This window comes from Chelonoidis abingdonii, chromosome 2 (assembly GCF_003597395.2).
Source record: "Chelonoidis abingdonii isolate Lonesome George chromosome 2, CheloAbing_2.0, whole genome shotgun sequence".
Classification (NCBI taxonomy): Eukaryota; Metazoa; Chordata; order Testudines; family Testudinidae; genus Chelonoidis; species Chelonoidis abingdonii.
Window position 1 is genome coordinate 187,650,239 of NC_133770.1, and position 22,274 is coordinate 187,672,512.

The 22,274-nt window shown below is 39.7% G+C and overlaps 1 protein-coding gene across 2 annotated transcripts in view; it reads right to left on the reverse strand.

The window, feature by feature from the left end:
• DEK (DEK proto-oncogene) overlaps window positions 1-22,274 on the reverse strand; it is a 36,335-nt gene that overhangs the window by 8,619 nt on the left and 5,442 nt on the right. For both annotated transcript variants that reach the window (XM_032776964.2, XM_032776965.2), the window contains exons 3-7: window positions 21,832-21,933; window positions 21,141-21,250; window positions 9,460-9,554; window positions 5,452-5,572; window positions 988-1,176 (exon numbers count right to left, since the gene is read on the reverse strand). In XM_032776964.2, coding sequence (XP_032632855.1) covers window positions 988-1,176; window positions 5,452-5,572; window positions 9,460-9,554; window positions 21,141-21,250; window positions 21,832-21,933 — 617 coding nt within the window. The remainder of the gene's footprint in view (window positions 1-987; window positions 1,177-5,451; window positions 5,573-9,459; window positions 9,555-21,140; window positions 21,251-21,831; window positions 21,934-22,274) is intronic.

Here is a 22,274-nt window from a genome sequence, read left to right on the forward strand (position 1 = left end):
TCTCAGTCCTGTAATTAGTGAATTGGTGTCCACATTACAAAACCCATAGCCATAACTGTCAGTAATAAACGATTTCATCTAAGAAATCAAGATGTCAAAGGATACGAAGCCTGAAGTCTCTTCACTGGTATACTGTAGGGTTGAGTCAATGTGAAGATGCTTGTATTGCCACTCCACATTTTGTACCTTTTCTCAGAATAGGTGGAAGAAAGGGATGAGGGGAAGCTTACGCTGTGAATGTATGAGGAAAAATGCTAGTGTTTGAAGAAAAAATTTAAGTTCTGAGAATAATAAACAAAAGTGTAGAAAATTGAGTGTAGTGGGACTATCACCTTCTGAAATTTTGAAGAAAACCATTTAAGGTTGCTTAGTTTTGTACTAATATTTGAGGGACCACTACAGAACTACACAAGAATCTGGGAACTGATGTCCCAAGACCAATGCTAGATAAGGAGTGACTTTACTTACTGAATTCTACAATGCTTACTTCAACTGCAGCTCACTAACAGTAATCCCCAGTCAAGCAATAGTGTTTCACCATAAAACGTCACCAGGAGATACAGGAAAGCCAATGCTTAAATTTCTACCCTGGGTCGCACTGCTTGTTAGAGATGTTAAAAAAAAAAAAAAAAAGTCCATCACATGCAGCAACCAATTTTACAAGACCCACATAAGCATCTGAGATCAGAACCAGATCCTCTGATTTCTGTTTCTTCATCCCTCAAAGTTTTAGTTCTTGGATCACACCATATTTCTGACAGTGGAAGAAGTCAGCTCTTCCTGACATATAGTACTTTATGAACTTTTGTCTCAAGTTGTCCACATGGGAAGCAATCAACTATAGCTTACTTTCCACCTTAAAAAAGCCACCACCAAAACACTTACACTATATTGAAACCCACTTCCAGTAACGTAACCAGTTAGTTACAAACTAAGCAAGACAAACTCATTCATTTTTTCTTGAAAAGGAAGTTTTGTTATATTTACCTCCTCTTCACTCTCTTTATCTTCTTCAGAAGATTCAGCCTTCTCTTTCTTTTCATCCTCCTCCTCACTACTAGATTCATACAACAAAATCTCAGGACATTTGGTGCGTTTTACTTTTCGTGCAGTTCCTGAGCTACTGCGTTCTTTTTTGCCGCCTTTACTGGGTGTTTTTTTGGACTTTGGCAATGGCTGTTTAAGATAAAAAGTATGGGTTAAAAAAGTAATAACATTTAATTAGAATTTTTTAAATTTCAAATTCAGTCAAGTCATATGAATCAAGAATAAGCAAAGCTAGAGCCAACACTGACCCATAAAAAACTTAAAAGTATGTGCTTTTGGCAACCCCAGATGCCCGTTACTAGGGTCCATCATTTTAAAGTGAACAGTTTACACTATTTTAAAAAATTCAAGGGATTGGTTTTATTTAAGTTCATGACAAAAACCACAATTTAAGAGCATAATGAAACACAACTCCGTTAAAATTGTAGCCACAGTGTCCACCTGATTCCCCCAAACCACAGGCACTGACAACGGAGTTTATAGTTTGTTTTGTCTATTTCCTCCCTGTCCCCCCAAAAAGACAGTGTCATTCATTGTGGATGAACATCTTGCCCTCCAATCACTTCAACCTATTATCTCAAAAATGGACTCAAATTAGAGGCATATTTTTTCAGATTTAAAAAGCTGAAACTCTTAATCTTAAGTATTGCTCCATTATTTAAAAATACAAACATTTTTGACAAGGGCACCCTGGATTCTTTCAGTCTCTCCACCCCTACTAAAATGTCTACATGGCTATGGCCTAATTTTTTCTGCCAATCATTAAAAAAATGCTACATCTTTTTCTTGCCAATAAAGACACTACCAAGCATACTGGCTCATTCTGGAGGTGAGAAAGATATATAGTGTACTGTATTTTAGAACTATTGTTGAAGACCATTCTGAAGCCTCAGCTAAAACAGACTGTGATAACCCTCTTGCCTAGAAAGGGGTTAGTATAAGCACAACACACCTGCACTTCATTTGCTACAATGAACTTCCAGCTGATTTAGATGCAAATCTAAATATTGGTTACAATCTAAATGCCTAGACTGATTGTGAATTGGCATTAAAAGACTGCCTCTCCCTCTGAGTCACAAAAACAACAAAGAACCCTGTAAGTGTTGTGCTGACAGCATTTCTCAGACTTGAAGAAGAGCTCTGTGTAAGCTCAAAACCTTGTCTCTCGCACTAACAGGAGTTGATCCAATGCAAAATTACCATCTCACCTGACTTGTCTCTTTAAGTGCTCATAGGAGGATTCTTGAGAACCAGAGATGAACATTTTCAGTAGATGTTTCCCTAATTGTACAATTCTCCCTCTGGCAGTCTGGTCAGCATTTAATAGCTTTCAGAGCATTGTGTAATCCTCATTTTTAGAGGGAGCTTTGCCTGACAGGTTTAGGTTGGGGTGGGCAAACTATTGCCCGCAGACTGAATCCAGCCCATCAGGGCTTTGGATCCAGCCCACAGGATTGCCATCCCCATGGGGCCACGGGGGTGAGGCAGGCTCCCTGACCCTGCGCTGCTCCCTGAAGCAGCTAGCATCACATCTGTGGCCCCGGGAGGGCTGGGGGGGAGGGAGGAGAGGGCTCACATGCTGCCCTCGCCTGCAGGCATCACCCCCCACAGCTCCAATTGGCTGGGAATGGGGAACCGCAGCCAATGGGAGCTTCAGGGGAGGTACATGCAAGTGAGTGCAGTGTGCAGAGCCTCCCCTCGCAGGAGCCGCAGGGACATGATCCCTGCCGGCCACTTCCGGGAGCAGCACGAAGCCAAAGCAGGCAGGGAGCCTGCCTTAGCCCCACTGCCACCCCAGAACCACTCAAGGTAAGCAGTGCTGGGCCGGAGACTGCACCCCAAACTCCTGTACCCCGCATCCCAATCCTGAGCCCCCTACTGCACCCCAACCCCTTGCCCTGAGCCCCCACTGTACTCTGTACCCCTCCCTGCACCCCAACCCCCTGCCCTGAGCCCCCTTGTACACCATGCACCCCTCCTGTGCCCCAACCTCTTGCCCTGAGTCCCTTCCTGCACATCGTACCCCTCCAGCACCCAACCCCCCTACCTCAGCCCTACATTCATGGCCTTGCATGCAATTTCTTCTCCCAGCTGTGGCCCTCAGGCCAAAAAGTTTGCCCATCCTTGTTTAGATAAATGTTTGTATTCCCTAAGAATGGGTTACTGTTGCTGCCTAACATGAACAGTTTTAGCGCTTATGTTTGGTGATGCTGCTACTTTGATGGGTGTTGCTGTAAATTATTTTACCACCTACACGTTTCTCCAAATATGTCCATCCAATAATCTACATTAGTGTTTCTCGACCAGGGGTAAGTGTACCCCTGAGGGTACGCTGAAGTCTTCCAGGGGATACATCAACTCATCTAGATATTTGCCTAGTTTTACAACAGGCTACATGAAAAGCACTACTGAAGTCAGTACAACTAAAATTTCATACAGAAATGATTTTTTTATTTGTTTGTACTGCTTTACATTCTATATCAGTGTTTCTCAACCTGAGGGTCATGATTTTTTATAATTATATTGTAAAAATAAGAAAGCGAGCAATTTTTCAGTAACAGTGTGTTGTGACACTTTTGTATTTTTATGTCTGATTTTGTAAACCAGTAGCTTTTAAGTAAGGTGAAACTTGGGGGTATGCAAGACAAATCAGTCTCCTGAAAGGGGTACAGTAGTTTGGAAAGGTTGAGAACCACTGATCTACACTGTAGAATCACATGCAAATAGCAGTATGTGTTGGCTATATAATGGAAGTTCCTCATGTTGGACAAAACTCCAGGTTACATATTTTACCTATACATATTCCTCCCCCTGCAAACTGAGTCAAAGTAAATTGAATTCCTCAGCCATAATTCTACAAAAGCCCAACTTCAGTTATTGTTGAATTTTTGTTCTCACTGTTAAGACTAACACCAAACTTCACAATGCCTGCCAACACAATGACACAAATCAGCTCATTTAACAGGTGAATATGTATGTAGAAAGATGTCAACAGGGGAGGGAAAGAATTTTGATCCCTGTTAATATGCAGACCTCTAAAGTTAAGCATTGTGAGGCTGAAAGTACACACAGTACATTTTAATGATGTCTGCTTCATTTTAGATTAACCTCTTCAATGTGTCAAAAGACACTTGTCTTTGAAGATTACGAACATGGTCATTTAAAGTTTATTAGGAAGAGCTCCATATTTTCTGCTTTAAATAACAAATCGCTCTGTATGGGGCACTAAAGTATTCTCTCCTTATTTAATTTGTAATCCCTTCTAGTGTGGTTCTACCCTGGAAAAGCAACTTTGAAAATGGCATTGGGGGATTCCATGTTTATTTTAAAAGCCTTCCGTGTAACTGCACAAAAAGTAATTCAAAGCAGATTTTATTATTATTACTGGAGATGATGCACAAAGAGGAAAGAACCTAGACTGATTTGTAGATCTGGAAGCTATTAGAAGATAGGCTTAATTTGCTCAGTTTATGAAGTGTGGGAAACTACTGACAAACAAACTAACTCCCCATTGAAGATAAACTTACTGAAGTGATGTTCTATCCTGGAAAGTTAACTGTTGACAGAAATGGAGCTGTCTGGGTTGCTTCCCAAACAAAAAAAAGGCAGCAGAGACAGAGAGATTCCTTATTCACTTCTGTATACGACTTCACATTTGTACCAATTATGATAAAAGAACATTTGATAAGCAATGACCACCTTTGACTATTTCTGTATTGCTCTTAGGTTAAAAAAAAAAGGTGGAACAGCAAGAGTATAATTAAAGTATTTTGTGCCGCTGGTTTCAGAGCATTGTTACACACTCCAGTTCCAATAAAGCCGTGATCTGGTGAACCCCCCCTTCCCCTTCCACTTTGTGATGAATAGGTTGAAGGGTGTTTGCACCTTCAATGAGACCTCACATCATTCCCTGATACAGTTGCCACCCTTTTTCTGTCCATTCTCATCTTCTTCCCTTCCCTTCCCTCACCTCATTTCTATTTTTTTTTTGGCTCACATTTCACAGCTCCCTTTCTGTTCTTCAAAAGCAAAAAGGCTACATGCTGCTTGGGTAGGATGTCCAATGGTAACTCCATGAGCTGGATACATATGCTTTTTCAGCCTATCCAAGCATGATGGGAAAAGAGAACAGAAGATCAAGCTTGTGGCTTCTGCCTAAGCCTGCAGCCCCATACATGTGATCTGCTATGGTCAGCTACACTGAGTCACTGTGGGAGCAGATTTAGAAAGATTCACTTTTGAAGAGCCACCCACTTCTTTAGCTATGGTAGGAGAAACATATTTAGGACGAGAAGTGTACCACATAAGGCAACATTGTATGTCCCCATTGTTTTTTTTCCTACCCACATCCCACCCCAAGTTGGAATCATAACAATGAATAAACATAATAAAATTGTTCCTCACCTTGCCTGAAGGTTTTGGATGCATTAAGAAGTTTAAGATTCTGGTAACCAGTTCATTATTAACTCCTGATCTTTCCAAATCAAGAACCTCACAGATACTTTTCAACATGGCATTCCTGAATCTGAACAGAAACAAAATTTAATTATCCTAACAGGTTATTAAAAAAAAAAAGTCAACATATAAGTATTGTGAGTTTGAGACACCTCTGGTTAGACATTGATCGTACAAACAAGTGCACGGGTAGGCAACTTAAGTCCTCCTATTAGCACGTATGCCTATCTGTAGATGTTTACAAACACAGGTTAGCATCAAGAATAAATGAAAGTAAGTCTCCCTTCTCAACAATTTCCCTAAATCCAATTCAGACCTATATACTGTGGGATATAAATACACCTACAATATAAGCAGTAGTTCCTGGCGGACAGGGGGGGGGGGAGGGTAGTTTTACAATGTAAAGGAACTTTGTTTCCAGATTTGAAGTTATCCACTCTAGGGCAAGTATGGTGAACATGACTTATTAAAAAAACCTTGCAGGCAAGCCTCACCAAAAATGCCTCTACTATTTCTTCTGATTGCTCCTGCCTTTCCATCCAGCAGTTATCCATGCCCCAAATATACAGTAGACACTGGAACACATTGTCTACTTTATCAGCAGTTTTGGATAAAGAGAAAATAGAGCTGGGTGTCATGTTACAATTTAGGATTTGCAGGATCAGAATGTTTTGCCTTTTTTAAACATAGTCGTCAATGAAATTTTCTATCCAGACATTGCAACTAGATTTCTGCAGAATAACCAGAAAGTGAAACTCATTGTTCTAGCTTCATTGTACAAGATGACCAAAGAGAAGAGTAATAACTAATGAAGATAGGTTCAAAGAAATTCTCGGCTCAAATCTAACAGGGTCCCTTTAATTTGGCTCCCAAAGTCCTAAAGGCAGGGGTAGGCAACCTCTGGCACAGGTGCCAAAGGCGGCACGCAAGCTGATTTTCAGTGGCACTTACACTGCCTGGGTCCTGGCTACCAGTCTGGGGGGCTCTGCATTTTAATTTAAATGAAGCTTCTTAAACATTTTGAAACCTTATTAACTTTACCTACAACAATAGTTTAGTTATATATTATAGACTTCTAGAAAGAGACCTTCTAAAAACATTAAAATGTATCACTGGCACACAAAACCTTAAGTTACAGTGAATAAATGAAGACTCGGCACACCAATTCTGAAAGGTTGCCAATCCCTGCCTTAAGGTAACAGGAAAAACAGTATTATCTCCCACTACACTTACTAAGTTTTGAATGACAGCCAAGAACAGATCATGGCTAGATCATACTGGAAGAGACAACAGAAAGTGTCTGTTTCTACCTTTGCAACATTCATTCCAAATACTTCATCCACCAGACAAGATGGTTAAGTAGATACACGTATGCACCTAGCTACTAGTGCTAACAGCATTCCAAGAGTTTAGATTATCCCTGGTTTAGAAGTATCGGTAGTAGCCCCAGCACTATTTTTTTGTCAGGGTCCACATTTTTTGGTGAAGATATAGTCAAGGTCTAGACTCCAGAGAAAACAATACAAAAAACTACAAGATTTTTTTGGTCCATTCAAAAGCCTCTGATGGTTTGGATTTGGCCCCTGGTCCGCCCATTGCTCGAAGCTATCACTACAGAGCTAAAGAGAAGTATATTTATGACAGGGTTGACTTAAGTTCTCTAGTTGATATGCTGTACTGATAAGGAAAATATGAGTAGATACAGCTTAAATACACTTGTTGCATTAGTGTTGATTTTTTTAGCCTCACAAAAGTTAGAAAACTGACGAAGGCTTCTATGGCAATGCATTATATTAGAGCCTTTCATGATATGATCAAAAACCTCAACAACATATCCTCAAATATTTCATCAACATGGGATTAAATGATCTGCTATGAAATGATTCTGAATAAGTGTAAACACTTTTAATGCAAAACTTCCACATTGTGAATTACATAACTCCATATAAGTGTTTATACTGTACTGGAAGAGGTATCTATTGATAAAGTAATTATGTTTGGTAGGGTGCAAGACAGTAAGTATTAAAGTGCAGCTGTATTATGAAGAGTGTTGAAGAGGTCACTGAGGGATTCTATGCTCATTTGTGTCAGTACCTTCCAGACCAAGTTCAGCTTATAAGTAAAAACTCCAGTTGCCTGTACTGTCAAACTCAATGTGCTGTTTGAAGCTCAAGCTCGTTCTTTCTGCTTTGCTTTACCCTTCTTCACCATATGAAATTCTGCAGACCAAATATTGTACTCAGTTATGCTTGTCCAACCCTGTTGAAAATAGCGAGGTTGCAAAGGTGTACAGAAGGCAGAGTTTGGTCCTGCAATCAGAATGTAATTAATATTACAGTAGAATTTTCCCACACAGTTGTATGTATAGACTCTTCAGTGCTGAAGGGTGTAAAAACTTGTCAGTAAAGCAAACAGATAATCAGATGTACTTAGACCTAAAATAACACATGTGCAACTGCTTTTTCAGAGAAGGAGGATTAAGAATTAACATGGAAATTTGGTTGAAGAGGATTAGCACATCAGATCAAACGTACATCAGCTGCTTTTCATATTAGTCACGAGTGTGAATATGCAAAAGTGTTTATAGCCTATAATATTTTGCATATCTAGGGTAATGTAAATGTCCTCCAAATCAACCTGTTAAAGATTAAGATTTTCATCTTTAGAGTTTGCCATGATTTGTTATGTAGGGCTATGAATATTTGATAAGTACTAACTTTTAAAATTAAACTCTTGGAAAACTACATGTCCTAGGGAACTAGAAATAAAGAGAGAACAAAACTCTGCAAGTTATGGGGGTCGTTCCACTGATTTTCTGCAGACCGAAGAAAGTAAAGGGCAAAACTTTCAATTTAAAAAGTCTGCTTGCTCTTTCCACTTATGAGAACTAAACTTCAAAATATAAGCCAGTAAATTGTCTTGAATTTGAAGCCAGACTGAAATAGCAGCACAAAGTAGTTGTGAACTTCTCCCATTCTTAACAGAGGAGTTAATTACAAATTTAAGTGTTAAAAATCAATCATTTTACAGTTACATTTCTAGCAGAAACATGCAGCTACTGTTCTTATTTGCACATATTTTCAGGTCTTGGCACACATTTGAAAGGAATAAGGCTGCAATTAAATATGCAAATAATCAGAAATGTTTTTTAGCCCTGAAAAGGACTTCCCCATTCAGACACAGAAGGGTGAATGGCGATCCATTTGGAGCCAAAGGAGTTCCTTGCTCAACTATAAGGGCTAGTGAACAATATAGGTGTACCCCTTGTCATGAGTTGCATGTGGTGCCCTCAAAGCATTTTGCTTAACCTTGGGAATTAAACCCGAGTCTCTCACTGGTCAGACCAACATGCTACCCACAGCAGTCTTGCCATTCCTCATGAAATAATAAGGTGGAATGGAGAGCACTGGGGCCAACTAGACCTAGAAATGTGGGGGCTGCATTGTCCAAACCCAACATTTGCAAGTGATGCAACGAAAGGAAGATCAGAGCTACAGAAAACTAAGGATGGCAGTTCTGCTTCTTGGTAGACATTTGCTAACATCCTGAGATTACATAAAATACAAGAGGAAATTATTTAAAGCCTTCTACATAAAGTTCAAGCCACTCTGGTGTTGAAACTTCATTACATATGTTTTTTCTAATCTCTAGAAAAAAATTACAATACGCAACAGCAATTGTTTTCCAGTACAATCCTACCCCATTAAGATTAAACCTGCATCTGAAGGTAAAGAGAGCGCATGTCTAATGAAACTAGTTCTTTAGAAATGTTTAAATGTGATTTGAAACAATATTTAGACCCTATTAAGAAATCAAATTGTTTAAACTCAAGGACAAAAAGCAGAGCTCTAAAAAACAATCCCTCATCCTAAAATGTAAATTACCTGGAGCAAACCTTAGAAAATAAGTGTTACCAGCATGATTTAGCTATATTAAAGTAGTTATAGAAGTCATTACTTTTTTAGCATTTCTTCCTTTTTTTTATATTGATCACTTCCTTTTTCAAATGGAAACCCGCTGAACTGACCCACGTTCTTCTTTAGTGAGGCAACCTAAAACAGAACACATTGATTACGTCTCATTAGAAACAGTTTCACAGATTACATCCAGCAATGTTCATTCAACTAATTGTTATTACTATATGAGAAAGTTTGTTCAGATGCTTACATTCAAAAAGGCATACAGAATTAGGACATTATGATCAGCCGTTGTATAGTGTTGTAAAATGTATGAAAATACTTGAATATTCCTGTATTTGAGACACAGTGAGTGAGGTAATCTTTTATTGAGACAAGCTTTCAAGCTTATACAGAGCTTTTCTTCAGGTCTGGGAAATTTACTCAGGCCAGGTCTACACTACACACTTCTATCAGTATAACTACGTCGCTCAGAGGAGTGAAAACCGAAGCTATGCTATGGCTTATGTTAGAGGAGGTCAGATCAGATGGGTCTGATGGTCACTGCTGGCCCTCAGCTCTATGAAGTACTACTATAGTGGTTCCACACCCAACATCTGCAGCCTTTTGCCAGTGCCTAAGAGGCAGAAATTGGTTGGTCTGGTTTATTGCATAAGTTGAGTAAGCAGCATAAAAACTAAAGAACAGACTGGTTTTGATTGTGCTGTTTTACCTTTTTTTAAAAAATTAATATCATCTTACCTCTGCCCTCTTTGAGCAATGCCACAATACGCACACACACACACTGGCCCTTAGCACCATAATATTCAGGAGTTTCCGGATCCTGGTGTATCTATACCAGGGGTGTGCAACCCTGTGGCTCTGGAGCCACATGCAGCTCTTCAGAAGTTAATATAATATATGGAGATATACTTATCTCATAGAACTGGAAGGGATCCTGAAAGGTCATTGAGTCCAGCCCCCTGCCTTAACTAGCAGGACCAAGTACCGTCCCTCCCAGATTATTTTGCCCCAGACCCCTAAATGGCCCTCTCAAGGATTGAACTCATAACCTTGTGTTTAGCAGGCCAATCCTCAAACCACTGAGCTATCTTTCTCTCCCCCCCCTCCCCTATGCATCTCCTTGTATAGGCACCGACTGCAGGGCTGGGGCTACGGGCGNTGTGCAATATGTAAAGTGTACAATGTACATAAAATGTACAGCCATTTTACAGACTGGGTGGTATGATTCTGCTTGAGCTAGCATGCTAAAGATCAGTACATCAAGGATAGCACAGATGGTGGCTTGTGGTAGCCACTTGAGTACAAACCCACCCAGACCTCCTGGATACGTACTTGGGTGGCTATCCTGATCAGCTGCCACCACTATTGCGGTTATACTGATATTTTTAGCATGCTAACTTGTGTACATCTATGTGAGCTAGGAATCAGATCTCCTGCCTCAAATGTAGATATACAATTACTGAAAGGATACCATCTCAATCTACATTTTCACTTAACCATCATGACTTAACTGCCATCACAAAGACTTGGTGGGATGAATCTCATGGGGGGGGAGGAGGGCTGCTGACATATAACTGTGGCTCTTTGGCAATGGACATTGGCACATTCTGCCTCCTCAAGCTCAAGTTGGCCACCCTTACTCTACACTCACTCTTAGACAACTACCCAGAAAGAATACATGTGCAATATGTAAAGTGTACAATGTACATAAAATGTACAGCCATTTTACAGACTGGGTGGTATGATTCTGCTTGAGCTAGCATGCTAAAGATCAGTACATCAAGGATAGCACAGATGGTGGCTTGTGGTAGCCACTTGAGTACAAACCCACCCAGACCTCCTGGATACGTACTTGGGTGGCTATCCTGATCAGCTGCCACCACTATTGCGGTTATACTGATATTTTTAGCATGCTAACTTGTGTACATCTATGTGAGCTAGGAATCAGATCTCCTGCCTCAAATGTAGATATACAATTACTGAAAGGATACCATCTCAATCTACATTTTCACTTAACCATCATGACTTAACTGCCATCACAAAGACTTGGTGGGATGAATCTCATATTGGAATACTGGTATAAAGGGGTACGTATTGTTCGGGAAGAACAGGCAGATAAAGAGAGATGCTTTTGCATTATACATCAAGTATACATAGACTTGTTCTGATGTCCAGAAGGTGAGAGGCAGACCAGCTGAAAGTCTCTGGGTAAAGATAAAGGGTGAAAAAAAAACAAGTGACATCTGCAGACCCTCAGAACAGGAAGAGGAGTTGGACAAGGCATTTCTAGAACAGACAGAAATATCCAAAACACACGATCAGCCCTCAGCTGTTTTCTTTGGAGTAATATGGCCCTTGCCACTTTACGAGTTGTGCAGCCCTGATCTACCCAATGGGACTCAGTGCTCAGTCAAGAAGATACCATCAGAGGTGCATAGTTTTGCAGTTCTCAAACTGTGGATCTGTGTCTCCAGAGATAGCATGCTTGTTAACAGCAAAAATGGTTTTAAATATAGAGGTAAGAAATTACAGACCTCAACCCTACTGTCCCTCTGTAAATTTGTGTACACAGAGTCAATCCCTTACCTCTCTCAAAAAGTGCAAAGTTTCAAAAAGTTCAATGAACAGAAGATTGTTGGGGATGGAATAGATCTGGACAAGAAGAAGTATGGCAATAAATGTGAGAAGACAGGGAGGGACAGGCAGTAGAAACAAAAGTGAAACTGTTTGAGCAGCATATTCCAGAACTCTTGAAATCTTTCTGAGCGTAGCCTTCATTGATTTGAGATCTACCATACCATTCTCTCACTAGAAGGGAAAACCTATAATGGCAGCAGGCTGTAAAAGAGACCCAGTTTGGGAATATTTTAATGAAGTTCCTCTACTTGTGGGTAAGATAGGCACACGTGCAAAAATGCAAACAGTGCAACAAAGAAATGCAAGCCCTGGTTGCCCGAATGAAAAAACATCAGGAGGCGTGTTCCTTCTCAGGAGGAAGCTGTGTTGAAGATGATAAAAGAAACATGTCTGAATATGCATGATCTTCAGGTAGGTAAATTTTTTTATTTCATACTTTTTTTCTTAAGGACTGCCTGTATTCCTTTTGGACTATTCTTGAATTCTCATGTTTGAGCAAAAAAATATAGTTATTACTCTATGGTACTATCATTTTAGATGCAGTTGTGATAAGAATCCATCTTCAACAAACAAGATTCTGAAGACTATACGCCTTCAAGATCACCATCGTTTTCTATAGTTTCAGAGTTATCTGCCAATGATAGTGTTTCAGTCACATCAAGTATGTCACATAGCCACAGTATATCACTTGCAGCAAAAAAGAAAAAAAAATCTCCATCATCCAGAAACAACCATAGATAAGTGTGAGATAAGAACCAGCAGATTACAAAAAGAGGTAAAAGCTGAAAAAATTGCCCAGTTTGTTTACGCAACAAACCGTCCTTTCTGTATGAATGAGAACCCATACTTCATTAACATGGTTAAGTCATTAAGACCAGGATACAGTCCACCCAATAGAGCAGATGTCACAAGCAAATTGCTGGATAAAGTGTATGAAAGAGAAATTGCGCAGTGTGCAAAAGGTCTAGAGAGTGAAATTGTTAATCTGAGTCTTGATGAGTGGAGCAATATCCACAATGATCCTGTTGTATGTGCTTGTGTGCAATGTCTTCCTTACAGAAACAACTGATACATCAGGAAATGCACACACAGCAGAATACTTACAAGAAGCAGCAGTAAAAGCTATCACAAACGGAACAAAAATTCAAGTGTCTAGAATGCAGCTTGTTCACGGACAATGCTGCAGATGTATCCAAGATTAGAAGAAATTATTTAGAAGAGAGTCCCAAGGTAATAACATACAGCTGCAGTGCTTATTTGATGCACCTCCTAGCCAAAGACTTCAGTGTTCCAGAAATAAAGGCTAATGTTGTTAAAATTGCAAAATACTTCTGTAACAACCACTTTGCAGCCACTGCTCTGAAAAAAGTGGGAGGAACCAAGCTAAACTTTCCCACAAGATGTGCAATGGAACTCAGTAGTGGATTATTTTGAGCACTATATCAGGAACTGGCCTAATCGGATGACAGTTTGTGAATAAAATCATGAAAAAAAAAAATAGATGGCATTGTCAGAGCCAAAAAGTTTTCAAAGTTGAGCTTAAGAGAAATGTTGAACTCGTGCTGAATACCCTGAAGCCTATTTCTGTAGCCTTGAACACAATGCTGGGAAATAGCTGTTTTATTGCTGATGCTGTTGAAATTTGGAAGTAACTGAGGGCTTGGCTACACTTGCGAGTTACAGCACAGTAAAGGAGCTCCAGGTGCACTAGCTCACTACCCGTCCACACTGGCAAGACACGTAGAAAGCTCTGACTCTACGGCTAGAGCACTCCTGGTACTCCACCTCGGCGAGTAGAATAATGTTTGATGTGTCCTCGCTGGAGTGTCCCAGCATCAGTGTGAACGAAGTGTTGCATTACTGCGCCGTGATTAGCCTCCGGAAATGTCCCATAATCCCCTTAAGGCAAGTGGCCACTCTTGTCATTGTTTTGGATATGCCCTTTGAAAGCTCCATTTGACAGCCGGCATGCTTATCTGCTCCGAGACAACGCAATCATTACTGTGGAATGCTGTGTGAGAGAGAAGCGGGGGGGGAGGGGAGGGGAGGGGAGGGAGAGGTCTGCTGCCGTCTGAACTTAATAGACAGCATGCTGACATGCTCTCAGCCCCCAAAACCCCCACTCTCCCCCCCCAGCATACACACAACACACTCCCCCCCCATTTGAAAAGCACGTTGCAGCCACCTGCATGCTGGGATAGCTACTGCAATGCACTACTCTCTGTGGCCACTGCAAGAGCTACTAATGTGGCCACGCCAGTGCACTGGCAGCTGTCAGTATGGACAGACTAGAGAGCTTTCCCTACTGCGATCTACGAAGCCTGGTTTAACTCAAAGCGTTCTACGTCTGCAAGTGCAGCCATGCCCTGAGTGAGATCTTAAAAAGAGAAATATGCAATGACAGAGTTAAAATACAGGCATTAAAAAAACGAATGGGACAAGCACTATCTCCAGTTCATTTTCTTGCAAATATTCTCAATACTCGGTACCAGGGTCAAACCTTAATTGCTGAAGAAGAGGATTTCGCTATGACGTGGACATCCAGCAATCATCCCTCCATAATGCCAACTATAATGAACTTCAGCGCTAAGGGTGAACCATTCAAGAAATACATGTTTGCTGATGATGTTTTAAAGAAAGTCACACCAGTGAACTGGTGAAAGTCATTTAAACACTTGGACTCAGACTAGTGAAGTCATGATCTCGCTTAACAGCAGTAGTTTCTTCTGCAGGTGTAGAAAGAATAATTTTCTTCCTTTGGACAAATTCATTCCAAATTGAGAAATCATTTGGGACCTGAAAAAGCAGGAAAGCTTGTTTTTCTTTTCCAGATTATGAACAAACAGGAAAATGAAGGTGAAGATGACTGAGTTAGCTGCAGAAGCCAATATTTTAAGTTTCTCATGTTCACCTGGCTTACATTGTCTTTATTTTGTTTGGTTTTTAAAAAAAAAAAAAAAAATTTTCATTTAACTATTTTAGTTAAGAACCAATTTTAACAAAAACAAACCTGATTTTAAAAAAACTTGAATGTTTAACTAAATTCAAAAATTCATATGCTCGTTTTGTTAAAATATTATGTTTGCTGTTGAAGAAAAAAAATCCAAAATACATAATGTTCTTTTAGTTAAATAAAACAATTTGTATGTCTGGTAATGTTCTTCTCCTGATACAGCATGACAAGAAAATACTCCAAATATTAATGATTAACCTATTGAATTGGAGATAGCTCATCTCCTAGTGACTTCATAAATATCTGCTTCAATTACCTTTGGTAAATGAAATAACCAATCATTCATTTTCTGGTATAGCTGTAAAACTAATCTGAAAAGTTTTCAAAATAAATCACTTTAAAAATGTATAGAGTGTACCTTCTAAAAATGAAACCTACATCTATCTCCAAGCTGTAAAGAATATGTTTTAAGGTACAACCACCAACAAGAATGCACTTTTATGTAGAAATCCATGACTAAATCGAGCCTTCCTGACTAGTGATTTAAATCAAATCCACTCTGAAAGAGAAGAATAGTAAGAGGTCAGTATGGCTCCATGGGCCCTCTTTAATAACCTGAAAAATCAAAGAAGAATCCTACAAAAAGTGGAAACATGGATGAATTGCTAAGGAGGAGTACAAAAGAATAATGCAAACGTATAGGCACAAAGAGTTATACCTAGAAAGACACATAAAAAGCAGGAAAAGCTTCTCTGAATACATTAGGAACAAGAAAAAGATGAAAGAAAGCATAGGTCCTTCACTTAGTGGGGGAAAGAGAGCTAACTGATGACATCAGGAAGGCTGAAGTGTTTACTGCTTATTTTGCTTCAGTCTTCACTAACAATGTTAACAGTGAACAGATACTCGACAATTAACAATGGGGAAGTATGACCCAGGAACCTCTTCATGACAATTGGGAGAAGGCACAGGGGATGCACAAAGTTTACAGGGATCCCCCTGGATCAGATATATGAATAATAATTCACGAAAGGGTGGCATATGAGGTAAGGAGCCATTTAACAACTGGTCATCATAATCACTTGTGAAACATATGTATGGATAACATTAAGTCTCTAAACTGAAAATTATGTTTGTAAGGCAGATAAGCAAGTGAAACCTATCTAAGAAATGTTTGTTTCAGGCAGGGTGTAACAGATATTTATTTCCCTATCTGGTGTAACGGGTATCTTCCACCTCACAATTCATGCCTATTTGCACTCTGAGCCAAAGGCTAATCAGGAGTTTGCAATTTCAATAAGATATGAAAACTACAGGAAAACACAACCGGAGGAGGGGGACGTTTGACACCATCCTATTTATGAATAAGGACAATGGATTGTTCTGATATATCTTGGGGTGCATGCACCCAGAATATTTCACCTAGCAGGCAAGCTGACATCATGTTTGTCTCATGAATGGAAGGACCTGGCTGTAAAACGCTAGGACTTTGGGATGAGCATTGCCCTAAGACACAGAAGTATCTAGTCAGCATTCGAATCTCTATATTTTGTTAAGTAAACTTTACTTGTTTTCACTATCGAATTATCTAAGTGCTGTGTGTGTAAAACAGAGCAGTGATCGAAGATGTAACTGGTAAGTTGGGTTGTACTACTCCCCTGGGAGCTGCAAATCTGTAAATATTATGAGTGTCCAGTGGATCGGGGCTGGACACTCAAGGGAGACATTTGGAGGCTGCCTACTGCTAACTTATAAAGGGGCAGTGGGGTCTCTGTAGGCCTAGATGGAAGTGCTTATGTTGCCTGTGGCTGATAGAGTTGGGAAACGTACACCCAGCAGGCAGAGACAAGGCTTCTCATGATAAGAGTAGGTGCCTCCCCAGAAAGCGTGACAGAAAGGAACGCAAGCTAAAATAGGGAAAGAGCAAGTTTTAAATGATATGTAGATAAATTAGATGTATTCAAGTTTGCAGGACTGGATGAAATTTATCCTAGGGTACTTAAGGAACTAGCTGAAGCAAATCTCAGAACTCTTAGCAATTATATTTGAGAACTCATGGAAGATGGGTGAGATCCCAGAGAACTGGAGAAGGGCAAACATCATAACTACCTATCTTTAAAAAGGGGAACAAAGAGGACTCTAGGAATTATTGAGCAGTCAGCGTAACTTCAATACCTTGAAAGCTACTGGAAAAAACTACATCAATTTGTAAGCACCTGGAGCAGGGGTTCTCAAACTGGGGGTCAGGACCGCTCAAGGGGTTGTGAGGTTATTACATGGGGGGTCACCAGCTGCCAACCTCCACCTTGCTTTGCCTCCAGCATTTATTAGGGTGTTAAATATATTGTGACAGAACCAGGCCAGTGTGGTACGGGAGTCTGGTAGAGGGCAAATATACTAGTCACTGGCTGAGTAGTTTTCTGTTCCCTGAGTGACTAGAGCAGTGGCTGCACTGGAGTAATCAGGAACCTACTAGAACCAATTAAGGCACACAGGCTGATTAGAACACCTGCAGCCAATCAAGGCAGGTTAATCAGGGCACATGGGTTTAAAAAGGAGCTCACTCCAGTCAGGGAGGGAGGAGCTAGGAGCAAGAGGCACAAGGAGCTGAGAGTGAGAAGGTGTGCTGCTGGAGGACTACGGAGTACAAGTGTTATCAGACACCAGGAGGAAGGTCCTGTGGTGAGGATAAAGAAGGTGACATCTCTCAGTAAAGGAAGTTTGAGGCCACTGACCTACAGTAAAGGAAGTTTGAGGCCACTGACCTAAGCCCTAGGCTGGAACCCGGAGTAGAGATGTGGGCCTGGGTTCGCCCCAAACCTCCGCAACTCCATGATCAGACAACAGGAGGAGCTGATGCCAGACTGCTGGGGAAGATTCACGGAGGATCGGTTGAGCGAAATCCTGCAATAAGCGCAGGACCCACCCAAGGGTAGAGGAGGAACTTTGTCACAATATATTGAAAAAATGTGTTTTTAATTGGGGGCATGGAGGTGTTCACACTCAAAGATTTGGCTATGTGGAAATGAGTAACCAGTAAAGAAAGTTTGAGAGCCACTGACCTAAGAGGATAGCGTTATTAAGATCTGTCTAGAAAAAATGCCAAACCAACCTAATGAACTATTTAGCAGATTACTGGCCTAATGGATGAGGGAGAGGGAGGACAAGCAGGAGACAGATCTTAATTTTAGTAAGTCTTTTCACCCAGTCCCACATGACATTCTCATAAACAAACCAGGGAAATGTGGTTTAGATCAAATAACTAAGATGGGTGCACAACTGGTTGAAAGTCCATACTCAAACAATAATTATCACTATCAAACTGGAAATATCTAGTGGAGTTCCACAGGGCCAGCCCTTGGTCTGATACTATTCAATATTTTAATTAATGGATTTAGATAATGTAATGAAGCGTATGGTTATAAAATGTGGTAATGACACTAAGCTCAGAGTGATTGCTAGCATTTTGGCAGATAGGACCAGAATTCAAAACAACCTTGACAAATTAGAGAAATGGTCTGAAATCAACAAAATAAAATTCAATACAGGCAAGAGCAGAGTACATCATGTGAGGGGGAAAAAAAATCAAGTGCATAATTACAAAGTGAGGAATAACTGACTAGGTGGTAGTACTGTTGAAAAGGATTTGAGAGATCACAAATTGAATACAAGTCAACAGTGTGATACAGTTGGGAAAAACACTAATATTCTCCAGTTTATTAACAGGAATGTCATATGTAAGACAAGAGAAAATTGTCCTGCTCTACTTGGCACTGGTGAGGCCTCAGCTGGATTAGTGTGTCCAATTTTGGGCTCCACATCTCAGGAAATATGATAGCCTCCAGAGGAGAGCAACAAAAATGATTAAAAAGTTTAGAAAACATGATCAATAAAGCAAGATAAAAAAAATTAGGCATGTTTAATCTTGAGAAAAGAGATGACTGAAGGGGACTTTCAAATATGTAAAGGGCTATTATAAAGAGGACTGATCGATTGTTCTCCATCTCTACTGACGGTAGGACCAGAAGTAAGAGGCTTAATCTGCAGCTAGGGAAGGTTAGGTTAGGGGAGGTTCTGGAACCTCCATCAGAGGGTTTTTAAGAATAGATGGTCCAAACACTTGTCAGGGATGGCCTAGGGTCTACTTGTTCTGCCTCAGCACAATGGGCTGCACTTGACCTCTTAAGGTCTACTCCAGCCCTACATTTCTATGATCGTTAAAACATTAGAATCCTTTCATATTCCACCAAACTGCTGACAATATAACTTTGTAATAAGAGATTTATGCCCTACTACTGATATAACGCACAATTCTTTACTGGAATTAAGAATACTGGATCCTAAAGGTACACATACAGCTCTTCTCTCAGAAGGTGCAAAACACAGATTTCCTCATATAATCACAATTCTGTCAAACACCTCAAAGTAATCCACAAATGTCCTTGTATCAAACACACTTTTGCCAAGCAGGCCCAACTAATGACTCCATCATTTGCTGTAGGTACTCCTAACACACTGACTGCACCTGTAGTGTATGCAAATAAATCCCATTGGCTACTGCCAGCTCCAGGGAACCAGAAAAAAGGTGGTGTGGGCAAACTCTACCCTCACCCACTTTTTGTGCTTTAATGATGTTAGATGGAATCCTGTGGGTGAAAGTGAACAGGATGTAAAAGGCACTGAAGGATTTGTACGTTTCAGCAACTCTGGATTTGGCAGATTAAAGGTATGTGTGTTAACAGGGTGTATTGGGACATTGCTGGAAAAAGACAGAGTTAAGGTGGCATGGACAACCTTAACTTTGCATTGCCTGGTCTTCTGTAGTTTGAGTTTTGCTCAACTCAGCGTTCTGCAAGGGATGACATACCAAGCAATCTTAATTCTGTGTTAATGCATTTTTATGCCATTTAATGATGGCAAGTTTTAGACTTTTATTTTTCGATTCCTGGATTCATGTAAGTATTTTTCACATACTTTCTTGCCCTTTAAAATAGCAAGAAGTTTGACATTCAAACTTACATCAACAGCCTTGTCTCCTCTAAGGAATTTCTGCAAATGTTTCCCACCATTGCTAACACCAGTTCAGCTATACCATTGGTTACAACATTGAGAGCTTTACTTTAGACCAGAAGCTGGTCTTTTAAACATTTGGTCATCTACTTTTGCTTGAAGCAATTGTAGTCAACTGGATGCTTAAAACTACAGCATCTTGTCCACACTAGGGCTCCTTCAACATTGCTGCCATCAACGAAGCTGACCCCAGTGTTAGCAACGATAAGAAATCTTTGCAAAAATTTCTCCAATACATGAAGCTTAAAAATAAGTGCTTCTTTCATATCTCAAAACATCTCCTTTAGAAATAAAGTCTAAAGTATTAGCTTGATCTCCCCTCTTATGGGTGATGCTCCCCACAACATGAGCCATGATCCAACCCTCTTCACACCCCCACATCAAAACTGAATGTATGATCATTAGCACATAAATAGTTCAGAAACAAATTTGCTACTGATGAAAGCTAAGATCATTTGGAACATTTTCTGCGCTAGCAAATTATTTTTTCACTTCAATTTATTTACTTTTGTATTTTCTCTCTTAAAGTTACTCATGTAAATTACATGTTTAAGGGGTAACATCGCTTGAAGTGTGATCAGCCTCAAGGCGTTAGTTGTTTCAGGTATTATCTACCCAAGTCCTGAGTTTTGCGTTTTTCAAACAATTTTTGGGGGGGGGGAGGGGGACTAGGCTTTAGTTTTGTTTTAAATAAAAAACAGTGTTCTCTTCCCCTCAGTTGCTGTATGAAAGTGTTACAAAATATGAAGAGACCACAGTGAAATCAACTATGCATGTAGTGCTCTCAAACGCACGGGATAAACAATTTGAAGAATTGAGAAATTTCTGTGTTCGTAATCTTAGATGTTATTGTAACAATGGTAGATAATTATAATTACGTGTGAAATCCTTTAAGTGACTATGTACCTTAATGCTAACATTCTGTGGCCACACATTTTAACTATGTAGCTTTTAAAAAGACACACATGTCCACTTGGAAAAGCAAGGATACATTATACATGTTTTACTCTACCAAAAGAGTGTTAATATCATGCAAAAGATGGACTTAAAGGACTTACTGTGCCTGGCCTGTTGTAAAGGAGTTTGTGTAGATTTCTGAGTTCATCTGTTTTCTTCTTACTCAAAAAAAACTGTATCCTTTCAATTTCGCAAAGTTTTTGTCCCTTTCCTGAAAGGGTTAAAGCAAGTTATGTTGTGTCTCTCATTCATGTTCTTCAAAATGACATTGTTTATAACTTGTACTACCTGTTTTAAATACAAGTGTTTAAAATTGAAATATCTGAGGTAGAGGAAGAAAGTTATTTTACTACTAGACCAAAAACTTCAGATGGCAGATGACTGCCTGTTTACCGTGTCTATCATAATTAAATAACTTGCTAGCCACCTTTATATTATTCCTTTGTTACCCAATGCTCTGTGTCTAAATAGAGGTTACACACACTTGTACATTTATTCTCAGCAGCTCTTGCATTCACAAATGGTGACTATATATCATGTGCCTGCCTGAGATCAGGTAAAAATTTACTTTGTTCAAATATTTCAACATTGTTGATGGATAGTTACACAAACCTCTCCAAATTTGTAATTTTAATAGACACTCTTTCCGTAAAAAGAAATCAAAACCCTATTTTAAGATTTACAGTGGCTCAGTTATCTTATCTATGATTCATAATTTAGTCAACTTAAGAAATTTCACTATTCACTACTAGTTAGAACAATTATAGTTCTGAAATAAGTGAACAAACTTGCCTGGTGCAATTGTAAAAGGTTCCCTTTGTAACGAGGATACCTGCATGGTCAATCTCTCTACTTTTTTCTTCTCTCTCTTCCCTTCAACAATGAGACTCTTTTCTGCAAAAGACAGTTTCCCATAAGTAACTATCTGTGAAATGTTATAGACAAACACTGCAACTGCATTGCTATCATGTGGAGAGAAGGGGGAGAATTTCAACATATCTCAAGGCATCAGTTATAGTATTCTAACATGCAGTAGAAGTACCTAATTAACTTAAAAGAGAGATTGCACAAAATTTTAGTGTAAAATGCTAGTCTGAACTAACAAGAAGAGCCCCAAACATCATCTTATGATTTATGTAAGCAAGAGACTTTACAGAACTGATTTACAACTAACTGGAGCCACACAAGCTGAACTATACATACAGATATGATAAAAGTAGGTTTGGATATAATCT